The 11,966-nt window shown below is 46.7% G+C and overlaps 1 protein-coding gene across 5 annotated transcripts in view; it reads right to left on the bottom strand.

Moving 5' to 3' along the window:
- FKBP6 (FKBP prolyl isomerase family member 6 (inactive)) overlaps nt 1–11,930 on the bottom strand; it is a 45,764-nt gene extending 33,834 nt beyond the window's left edge. For 3 of the 5 annotated variants that reach the window (XR_012468852.1, XM_074189434.1, XM_074189433.1), the window contains exons 1-5: nt 11,716–11,930; nt 11,071–11,188; nt 10,682–10,771; nt 9,425–9,627; nt 8,359–8,478 (exon numbers count right to left, since the gene is read on the bottom strand). Coding sequence is in view for 4 of the 5 variants with exons in the window: in XM_074189434.1 (XP_074045535.1) it covers nt 8,359–8,478; nt 9,425–9,627; nt 10,682–10,771; nt 11,071–11,188; nt 11,716–11,769 (585 nt within the window). In the remaining variant the exon portion in view is untranslated. Of the gene's footprint in view, nt 1–8,358; nt 8,479–9,424; nt 9,628–10,681; nt 10,772–11,070; nt 11,189–11,513; nt 11,585–11,715 lie in introns of those variants that run through there. The other 2 variants (XM_074189436.1, XM_074189437.1) reach the window with 2 other exon arrangements.
- Nucleotides 11,931–11,966: the final 36 nt, after the last annotated feature.

Below are 11,966 nucleotides of genomic sequence, written 5' to 3' on the forward strand. Positions count from 1 at the left end.
AGAGATAGGTTAGGGAGACAACTCTTAAAGGTCTCGTTTCTCAAATATATAGAGGGATAAGTCAAATTTATAAGAATACAAGTCATACCCCAATTGATAAATGGTCAAAGGATATGAACAGCAGTTTTCAGATGAAGAAATCAAAGCTGTATCTAAATCACTATAAACCACATTGAATAATCCCTGGTTAAGAGAAATGTAGATTAGTATCAGATGGACTAATAAGGCAGAAAAGGAAAATTACAAATGTTGGAGAGGAGGTGGGAAAATTGGGATACTAATGCACTTTTGGTGGAGTTGCAAATTGATTCAACCATTCTGGAGAGCAGTTTGGAACTATGACCAAAGTGCATTAAAATGGCATGTACCCTTTGATCCAGTATGGCCACTAATAATACCCAATACCAAATAATACCAAAGAGATTTTTAAGAATGATGACCAATACATACAAAAAATGCTTGGAGCTGCTCTTTTTGAGGTGGAAAAGAATATGGAAATTGAGGGGGCACCCAGCAATCAGGAAATGGTTGAACAAGCTGTCACAATATATATTTATTATGGAATGCAATTACACTATAAGAAACAAAACCTGAAATGACCCACAACAATGAAGTGAAAAGAATCAGGATTACAATGTACACAGGAACAGCAATACTGTATGATCAGCTGCTATTCTTAGAATACAATGATCTAAGACAATTTTGAAACACTCATGATGAAAAATGCTACCTCCAAAGAAAGAACTGATGGGAGTTTGAAGCAAATTGAAGCATACTTTTTAAAAAATATATTTTATTATTTGTTTTTTCAAGGCAATGAGGTTTAAGTGACTCACCCAAAGTCACCCAATTAGATAATTAAGTATCTGAGGCAAGATTGGAACTTGGGACAGAAGACTCCTTCTGACTCTAGGGTCAGTGCTCTATCCACTGCACCACCTAGCTGCCCCTGAAGCATAGTTTTTTTTTGGTCTGTATTTTCTTTCATAGCATGACTAATATAGAAATAATATTTGTACTACATTTTAGAAGACCATGGCATCAGGGAGATGATGCCATGACATCACATGAACTGGATTTGAAGTGAGTGGGCGCTGTGCTAAGTCCCTAGACTCACTTTCTCCTCCAGAGCCATCTGGATCTAGTGGCCAGATAGGAATCAGGATGACTGGAGAGGGCCCTGGATATGAGGCAATCAGAGTTAAGTGACTTACCCAAGGTCACACATCAATGTATCAAGTATCTGAGGCTAGATTTGACCTCAGGTCTTCCTGACTCCAGGCTGGAGCTCTATCCACTGCATTATGTGTTTTGCATAACTGAACACATTATAACCTATGTCAAATTGCTTGCCATCTCAAGAAGGGTGACATAAGAGAGGAGTAAAAAATCTGGAACTCAAAATTCTAAAAAATGAATATTAAAAAAATTTTACATGTAATTGGAAAAAGATAAAATGTATAATAACAATATCAAATAAAGTTTAGAAAACTGGAGCTGCATAGAGTCTGATCCCAATACCAATTCTGAAGCCAGAAAATAAGCTGGAAAAATAAGCAAACAAAAAAAATAATTCTTCTCTCCTTCTATAAAAAGCTATTTTGGTGAAAGGGATGCTCAAGACACAAATCCAGAAGAAAAGAAGGATTCCAAAATACCTACAAGCAAAACCTCAAAGACAAGGACAGCTTGGGAATAAATGGATGAGATGATAAAGCATAAATTTAAAAGAAAAAGTTTAAAAATGCTTTTATAAATAAAATGAGATGTTAGAGAAGTGAGAGACATCAAAGAAAGAATTAGAAAAGCAATGAATAGTTAAGCAAAAGAGGGGACAGCTAGGAGGTGAAGTGGATAGAGCAATGAAGGTTGCTTCTCCTGAAGTCAGGAGGACTAGAGTTCAAATTCAGCCTCAGACACTTAATTGCCTAGCTGTGTGACCTTGGTCAAGTCACTCTTAAACCTACTGCTTTAAATAGTTTAGCAAAAGAGGTACAAGATTTGCTCAAGCAACCAACTCCTTAAAATCAAAAGGAATAAAACAGAAGTCAATGACTCCACAAGACTTAAAGAATATTAATCCAGTCAAAGGACTGAAAAAAAACAAACCCCTAAGGCATTTCAAAGTAAAAACAATTGACCTGGAAAACAGATCAAGGAGGAAAAATATTTAACAGTCAATGGATATATTACCTAAATATATTTTTTAACAAAGTCTAGATAACCTATTTCTTTCTTTCTTTTTTTCTTTTTTAGGTTTTTGCAAGGCAAACGAGGTTAAGTGGCTTGCCCAAGGCCACACAGCTAGGCAATTATTAAGTGTCTGAGACCGCATTTGAACCCGTACTCCTGACTCCAGGGCCAGTGCTTTATCCACTGTGCCACCTAGCCACCCCTAGATGGCCTATTTCAAGAAACTTTATGAGAAAACTGTCCAAAACTTTTAGAAACCAGAGGGCAAAGGAAGTAAGAAGAATCCACTGGTCAAGTCCTGAAAGAAAAATTCTAAAATGACAACTTTCAGATCATTGTGTTCCAGCTCTAGAGTTTCTATATGTCCCAGTCATGATCACCCATGATGCAGATGTCCCAGTCAGGATCACCCATGATGCAGCCATCCCCTCTGCACAGCAATGGAGGGCTTGGAATACACTATTCAGAAACAAAGGCTTTAGGTTTAAACCCAAGGATGACTTACTGGGTATAATCCATGCAAGTACTCTTGATAAAAAAGGCCCTGCTGGCGTCACAATTCTGAAGGTCAAATATAAGGCAACACAAACGAACTATGATCAATAGGACTATGCTTCCATTTTAAATAAAGGAGGCTCCCCCTCCTCATCAGGATCAGAGAGTCTGGGAGTGACTGGGCTGCAGATTTCTAGTCTTAAGAGAAGAATGGAAAGGAAGGAAGAGAAAGAGCACCCTGCAGAATTGGATTTGCAGGTGAGCTTCTCTAGAAACCAGGAGCCTGAGGGAGGGCCAGCACTTGACCCTTCTCATTCTTCCGTCAAAGGATGGAACCAAACACATACAGGTTCAGAGACACATTTCACTCAACAGTGAACAGGAGGAAGGGGAAGGTGCTCTTAAGGTTTTGCAGTTGGGGAAGCTTGTGGGTCCACCCAGTCTGCTCTGAGGTTTCAGGGCCTTGGGCCGCCTGCTCTCCTCCGTGTCACCTCTGGCTCCTCAGGAGTAGGTCCACCCATCATCCTGACTGGGCTCACTAAGACCTGAAACAGCTTGCCTCTGTCCAAGTTACAAACAGGAGTGGGGCAGGTTCCCTTTTAAAATCAGCAGAGTAGGGGTGGCTAGGTGGCGCAGTGGATAGAGCACTGGCCCCAGAGTCAGGAGTACCTGAGTTCAAATTTGACCTCAGACACTCAATAATTAGCTATGTGGCCTTGAGCAAGTCACTTAACCATTGCAAAAACCTAAAAAAATTAAAAAATATAAAATCAGCAGAATACGAGTGGAAAAAGGTCATGTGAAAAAGCTTTCATTTTATGGGGGGGGGGCTCAAAAGCTGCCTCTCCAATGTCCCCAGGTCTGTGTGGCTGGGACCACCACCCCCCATCTGCCACAGACAGTGGCTCTGCCATCATGGGTATCCTCCCCTCAACAGGCTGAGAAAGCTGTTCCTGAGACCTGAGATGGGCAACTCTAGAACATTCCTCAGGAGGTGGGCAGAGGGAGGGAGCTACCAGCTCAGCAGGAAGCCAAGAAACCTCCAGGGAAATGAGCTGCTACCTACCTGGCAAAAACTACCTCTGCACTTGGTCCTCAGGGGCTCATCATCTCTGACAGATGCTCTCCTTACCCAGGTCGAGTCTCTTTCTTTCTTTTTTAAAATTCATTTAAGGTAATGGGGTTCAGTGATTTGCCCAAGGTCACACAGCTAGCAATTATTAAATGTCTGAGGCTGAATTTGAACTCAGGCCCTTCTGACTCCAGGGTCAGTGCTCTATCCATGACGCCATCTAGTTGCCCCCATCAGGTCAAGTCTCAGAAGGGATGGGTCAGCCCAGCCCACAAGGGGAAGCTCTGAAAGGGAGATATGGCAGTCAGAATCAGGAAAGCTCCAGGGCTGTCCATGGGCCAAGGCCAGCAGAGTGAAGGAGGCAGCGGGATGACCTCAGGAGGCCTTGGTGGCCCTGCGTGGTATGCGACCTGACCTCTAGCTTTGCCCACTCACCCACTCTTGCTGCTGCTGATGCAGACCTGAACTTAATTGCCTCCTCTTCTGAGTGCCCTTCTTGGGGCTCCATAGTCAGCCCCTCTTTCCCCTCAACTTCAGGTCAGCATCCCCTATTGCCCAGGGGGTCATTTTGACCTGGATGTTTCTGAGACATCTCAAACTGAACTCATTATCTTTCTCCCCAAAGGCACCACACTGCTCTTCCAAACTCCAGTATCATAATCTCAGTGCCCTACTCCTCATGCTTCCTTCAATTGGGTCCTGTCACCCTATCTCACCATTTCTACCTCCACAATGCATCTTGCTTCCGGTCCCTTCTCTCGACCACACCATCAGCATCTTAGACCTGGCTCTCATGGTCTCTTGGCCAGGTGCCAGTCTCCTGCCTGGTCTCTGCCTCCAGGCTCTGCCCTCCACCTTGCAGTCATAGGGAAGTCCTCTCCCCACTGTCTGGGAGCAAACTTAACTTTTAAAGTAATTGTCACACAGGAGCGATAGAAATAAAGATATCTGAATATGTTGAAAAACAATTAGTATGGAAATTAAATAAAATCATTTAGCTAAAGGAATTATATCAATAAATAAAATACACCTGTTTATGGAATTTTCAAAACAAATCATACTAGATAAAAAGTCACAAAGGCATGTAACAGACTAATGTTTACTAAACTGGAGATTTCAAAACTCTAGGGAATTAATAAAACTACTATAAAAATTGGGATGGTAATATGAAGAAACATGGTAGAAGTCATCACCATAAACATTAGCAAGTTTTAAATACAAAATGATCAGAAAAATGAGACAAATTAATGGTATGTTATTGAGATGTGCTCTCAGTCTGATGACAGGTCAGATTTAGAGGCTGAGTGCAGGGTGAAGGGTTGAGATCTTCCCTATCAGCCGTCATGGTCCAAGGAGAAGGAACTTCCCAAGCACACAGAAGCGAGGCACAATTGCTCAAGGCATGTTCCGGCGTAGGGAGTACTGGGGAACATTCCTAGTAAACATGTTTGGGGGTTCACACCTGGGGAACTTGGCCTTCCCTGGGTGTTTACTTCAAGACACCTGGAGAAAGTGATTGTACTTGGATCTGAGGGTGTTTTGACTGAAATTCATGCATCACTGAGTTCAGTGTGAGCATTATAAAGATCTTACTTGGGAAAGTGGGCTTTGGAAGCTCATCCCTTCGGAGAGGATGCTCTGCCGAGGGGACTTTCCCAACTGAGACCCTGGAGGCTGTATCGTGACTTGACTTCCCCAGTCAGTCAGACTTCCAGGTGTTGGAGCCTCCTCACTTGGGCAACTTTTCTCTATCTCTTACCTTTCTTTTCCTTTATCCATGCTGATGTTTTTCTTCATATAGGCATGTATATAAATAGCATATCTTTTGGGTTATAAGTATAGTAATCTTGGTATGATCTTGAGTTATGTCATATATGTAATTATATCTAATTTTGGGTTATAAGTATATTAATCTTGGGTTATATTAATCATTAAATTCTCATTTAAAGACTTAAAATAGAGTGAGTGTGTCATTATGGGATGGATTTGAGCTGACCAAATTTAAGTCCATGCAGCACATAACCCTTTCTGTTACACATTGTAACTGGAGGGAAAAAAAATTTATCTTCTGGAAAAAATAGGAAAAATCATAGGAGAGAAAATAAAAGGATTTGATTATATAAAAATAAAATTCTTTTTTATGTAATAAAACCAACAGACCTGATAGAAAAATTGAGGAAAACCTTTTCAGTACACATATCTGTTCAAATTTTGATATATGACATCAGGAATTAACATGAATTGACTACAGTAATAGCTACACTCCCAAATAAATGGATAAGACTACAATCCAGCAGGGTTTATTAAAGCTATCAACAACCACTTATAAAACTCTTTAAACTCCAGTAACTGAGAAGTAAAAATAAAAACAACTCTGAGGTCCTACCTCTCACCTAACTGGCAAAGAGAGATAATCATGACAAAATTCAAAAACTGGCAGTGGGGAAACAGTCACAGCACCAGGGCCAGATCTCTGAAATTTGTCAACTCTTTCTGGAACAATTCAGCATCACACAATAAGGAGTTACTATTTCCAGGAAACCTTCTGACTCTAGGATTCCACTGCCAAAACCATTCTCCCAATGTTATAGAGGGGAAATAAACCCTAGTTGTACAAAAACACTCCCCGAGGCCCAGAAGTCTAGGAATTTGAGAATGGTTGAATAAATTGTTAATGAGTGCAAGGGAGCACTGCTATGCTTAAAAATCACAAATAAGAATAATACAGAGCAATCTAGAAAGCTTGTAGCAGCTCTGGCTGGACAGATAAACCTGAACCTTGGGAACACAGAATTTCTTTTCTGGCTCCTCCTCCAACCCAGGCTTTCTCCTGAGAACATCAGAAGGTGGTTTCTGTCTAGGGATACAAAAGGTAAAGGCTTCCCCACATGACCTCTGACATAGCAACATGGTGAAGATGTCACGTCCAAGTCTTCACGAACCTGTGGATGCCATTCAAGGGTTTTTTTGGCAACCATCCTGTGGCACCTGGTCATTTCCTTTTCAAGTTTTATGCGGGCAGGGTCTAAGGACTTGCCACTAAGGGTCTGAGGTCCAATCTGAACTCTGCTCTTTCTGACTGCAGGCCCAGGGCTTTTATCCATTGTGCTACCTGGCCACTCCTTACTGAATAAAGGCCCAACTAAATTGAACCAAATAAAAACAAGAGTGTTGACACTGACCCCATAATGAACCAAGACAATTGGCTCCCCTCTAGTAAGCTGCTACCTCTCCAGGGACCCTCCAGACTTTAAGGGGAACATGAGCTTGACCCTCCTTCACTGAAAGCAAACACTCAGGGAGGCTGAAGAGTCAGAGTCCCTTTTTCCTTTCTTTCAGCCTCCAGACTTAGAGCATCATCCTAAGGTTGAAGCTTCCCCCAAACCTTCAGCATTCCCCACAACACACAGTGCCAGTTGTGTGACTCTGGGCAAGCCACTTCTTTGCCTCAGTTTTCTGTAAAATGAGCAGGAGAAGTAAATGGCAAACCTCTCCAGTATGTTTGCAAGAAAACCCCTAGCAGGATCATGAAGGATTGTACACAGCTGAAAAATGACCAAATGACAAAAGAGAATAGTTGAGTTTGAGATGGCAGCAGCAAGAGTCACATCTAAAATGAAATTCTCTGATTAGGAAAAAGATCTCCGAGCCTATTCAGTTTAACACATACCAAAAGGAAGCCCCACTGTGACATACTCCCACAATGACATTGTCTGTTGCAAGAATTCCAACGAAGGGGAACCCCCAATGAGGCAGAACCTACCATTTCCCAAGTCTGTTCATTCCACTGCGAGAGTGGCCTTGAATACTTCTTCATGCCTGAAATAAACTTTTCTTCCCAAATGCCCACTTTCTTTAGGGATACCCCCAATTTCCCAGGCAAGAAATGTTGAGGTGACCATTAACTCCTCTGCTTCTATAGGGAGATTAGGTCTAAGAGCCCATGAATATGACATGAGAATGATAATATTGGACAGGATGGGAAGGCCAAAGGGGCCAGAACTCTTGAAATAGGAGCTCAGCTCAGGGTTAAGAAAAGATGTGATCGACAGGTGGTATTTTCTCCCTTTCCCAAATAAGCTGTGGTCCCTGAATAAATCTCCTGCTTCTCTACAACCTTTTATGTTAAGAGATAATTTGTTGAGTAGAAAAAAAGGAGAGCCTCTGTAACATGCCCCACACTCAAATGAATTAATAATGAGGACAAGGGCAGATATGGGTCCTTGGGAAAGTCATGGGAATGTTTGACCAAGCAAGACAAGACCACAACTACAAGTGATATACCAAGTCAAGAGGACTGGCCAAACAAGAGAACCTAGAACAGAGAATACTTCTGGAGCCTGACAAGAGGGATCTTTAGGGAAGGCCCCCACTCCTCGCAGGTCTTTGGCACACTTGGTTCACCTGAGCATGAGTTGAGGAATCTGCTAATAAAAAGGAGATACAGGAACCAGAAAGGGATCCATCTCGCAGAGGCAAATGGCCCAACAGCCCCTGCTATCCTGGCCCTCTGCAGCCCTACTGAGCAACGGACTTGCCAGCGTGAAGAGGCAAGACCTTAGAGACGGGAGACTGGGAAGCCTTCCCCCAGATCTTACCCTTTTATATCTCTCTTTGGCATCATGAAAACGATTCTGGCGAAAGAGGTAGTTGCCAAATTCACGTTCTGTGCCTGCTACCTTCAGCACCTTCTCCAGTGGGAACACATCCTGCTGCTTCTGAGGGACCAAAAACAAAGGCCTTTGTGGTGACCCCAGTAAGCTCAAGGGCTTGGCTGTGACAGGACCAAGGGTTGTGCACAGAGGTCTGGGCCTGACTTGGCTGAACGAGACTACCCACCACAGCATCTGCTCTGTGGCCTGGGGTGGGGGGGGAGGGCTGTGGAACCGTCCAGAGTCCAAGGGTTTCCCTCTGATCCTCCCCATCCCGACATCCTTGCTGGGGTTCCTTTCCTTATTAGGAAGGGTCTGACAGCTGGCTCATAGATGCCACCTCCTCAAATCCCTGTGACTCCCAGGTCCCCTTCCTGTTAAACTGTTCTCCATCCACCTGCACCCAAGGAAACAGCCCTCCCCATAAGATGGCCCTCTTGACAGTGCTTTCTCTGCAGTCTGAGGGACAGGTAGGATCCTCATTCCTTATCACCACTGCCAGACCCTCATATGTTGCCATCCCCTTACTCCCTGCACCCTCCCTAGGAAGGTGAATTTTGATAGGAAAAATATGAAGAACCCAAACAGGTATGCAGGGAATGTTGTAGATGGAATCCTTTGCAAAGACAGTAAGCATGTGATGAGAAAATTTAAAACAAGAGCAAGTATAATTAGATGGCTAGAGATATCATATATATGTTGATTTTTGGCTTTTTTTTGCAAGGCAATGGGGTTTAGTGACTTGCCCAAGGTCACACAGCTAAGTAATTAAGTGTCTGAGGCCAGATTTGAACTTGGGTTGTCTCCTTACCTTTTCCCATCCATTCTATCATCTGATTCATTGAAAAGATCAATACATTAAGGTAAGTGGTCCCCTTCATTACCAGCAGAGGCTTCAGAATGGAATCAAGGGCAAGATACGGACCAACCAGAGAAAACAAATGTCATGACGCAGGACACTGAGGCAGAGAGAGACTGTCCAAAGAAGTCTGGTCTGCCCTTGGGGACTTACTGCAGTCAAGGCGAAGAATTCATCTGACTCGGCAGAGTCTAAGAAGTCCAGCAGCTCCAATTCAAACAAGACTGTGGTGTTGGGTGGAATCAAGGGTGGACAGCCCAGAGTCCCATAGGCGTATTGAGGCTTGAAGAGAAACCTGGCCAGCTCTCCCTTCCGCATGGTTAACAGGCCCACTTCCATTCCCCAGAGGGTGATCTCTAGAACCCAAGAGGCAGAGGCTTGATTTAAGCTACCTATGGCTGGCTTTCCAAAGGAGGAAAGTTACAGCAAAACTGGTGGTTATACATTCAATGACTGTTCTGTTAGGTTTGTTCTGGGGATCAGAGGCGAGCACCAATGAAAATGGAGGCCATGTGTTTCATTTTCTCTTCTGGTCAGTAAGTCCATTTCTCCCCAGTTGCCAGGCTCGGGCCCTCTCACCTCCGCTATTCTAACAGCCCTGAACCGGACTCTGCTTCCAATCCCGTCTTTCCACCTCATCCTCCATACTGGTACTTAGTCAATCTACCTCTCAACCACTGTGGAAAATGATTTGGAACTATGGCCCATGTCACTAAACTGAGCCTGCCCTTTAACATAGCACACCACTAGCTGTACACACAGACACACATGCACACATCTATATACATCCATGCACAAACACATGCACGCATGTGCACACACACACATCTACCCAGCTCTCCCCACACACACACACGCGTCTTAAGTCTTAACTCCCTCAGGGAATTCCTTTGTTCCTTCAAAAATTTGCTTGAGCAAAGAAAAAAAATGCAAGTCTCTTCTGAACCTTCCCCCTCACCCCCAATCTCATTTACTCCCCTATGTGTGCTCTCCACATTTACTCCTCACACACTGCCTTCCAGATGGCAGGGTGTCATCTCCACTCCGTGTACTCACCCCTACAATGTGGCCTAGCTGGCTCCCCTCCTGTGACTGCTGGTCTCTGTGTGACCACCCCCCCCCTCCAGATATCATGCCACCTCCTCCTTGCAGCCCATCAGGAAGGGGGGGGCCCCTTTTGTTTTGTCTGCAACCCCCTCCCATTTCATAAGTTTCTCAGTCATGAGGTAAAATGGGAGAGGAGAGGTATGTCCAGCCTCCCACAATCCACCCCTCCTATCAGAAAAACCACCACAAGTAACACATTTGACATACTGTGGATCTGTGGGGCAAGTGTCCCTTAAGTTAAAAGACGCCAGTCCGGCCCCTGTCTGAAGTATCAGCACTCCCCAGCCCCCAGCCCCGACTCACCTTCTCCAAGTTTCATCAGGCGGGGGGTCTTCCTATAGCAGTTGGTATCAAAGGGCTTGTCATTGTGCTCCAGGTACCCCGAGTATTTCACTGCAGTAGATTGGGAGAGCCAGTCGTCAAAATGCGCCAGAACCCAATCCACGTGCCAGGCCAGCCAGGGACAGGTGGCAGCCACCCCCCGGGCCACAGGCCAGGAGACGGGGGAAGGAAAGCGGATGGCCAGCAAAGGCCGGGGTCCTCCGGCAGACCCCCGTCCCTTTGCCAGGGGCTCCCGGGTTTTTCTGAAAATGCCCGAACTGCCCCCCGCTTCCCCAAGGGGGTCTGGCCTCTCCAGCACAAGGAAAGCAAGCACCTTCTATGCCGGCCCGCCCCCGGGGCGCCGGGCATACCCAACACTGAGGCGTCGGGGGTCACCAGGGCCCCGGCGCCCTCCCGGATCACCTCCTTCAGCACCCCCCGATCTCCGGTGACGTCCTGCATGCGCTGGCTCAGTCTCTGGTAGGGGGACTGCGGGCAGAAGAGGCGCCCCGGGTCACCACCGTGCCCCCGGCTCCAGTCTTAGCCTCCCCAGGGCTGCCCAGGGGCAGCAGGGGCCCCCGGGGCCTCGGGATTCCATTTGGGGATCTCCGGCTAATCAGGACAAAGGCCCGCGTGGGCTCCCAAGGGGGCCCGGGGTCCCCGGGTCTCCCCGGGGCGCGGGAGGCCGGGGATGGGGCCTGGGTCCCGTCCTGAGGGTGGGCAGAGAGGCGTGGAAGGGGTCCGGGGCCCCCACGGACGTCACGTGACGCCAGGGGTCACAGGGGGCCCAGGGCCTCTCTGCCCCCCATCTTACGGAGGAGGCTCAGGCGGGGAGGCCGTGACGTCATAGGATGGGTAGTGGCATGACGTCATAGGGTCACAGTTAAGCCGGGGGTCCGGGCCCCCAACACCCCATCTTACAGGAGCAGCCGGGGGCTGGGGGGCAGTGACCCCGCGCCGCACCGCAGTGGGGCTGGGGCCCCCGCTCCCCGCCCCCCAGGCCCCTCCGCGCGCACCAGCTCTTCCCCGCCCCGGGCCGGGCCCGGCGCGGCCTCCCGCGGGGGCTCCATCTTGTCCTCCGCCGCACACGACGGCTGTTGCGTCGCAGAGCGCAGGCGCAGGCGCAGGCTCCGCAGGGGGCTTGGCTCCCGCCCACGCGCCGCGGCTGGCCAATCAGCCGTCGCCCAACCGCCCGGGGGCGAGCCCGGCAGCCAATCCTGGCCCGGGCCCGGGTGGGCGGAGTCGGGAGGCACGTGTTTCCCGGTCG

The sequence above is a fragment of the Macrotis lagotis genome, chromosome 5, assembly GCF_037893015.1.
Source record: "Macrotis lagotis isolate mMagLag1 chromosome 5, bilby.v1.9.chrom.fasta, whole genome shotgun sequence".
In the NCBI taxonomy this organism is placed as follows: domain Eukaryota; kingdom Metazoa; phylum Chordata; class Mammalia; order Peramelemorphia; family Peramelidae; genus Macrotis; species Macrotis lagotis.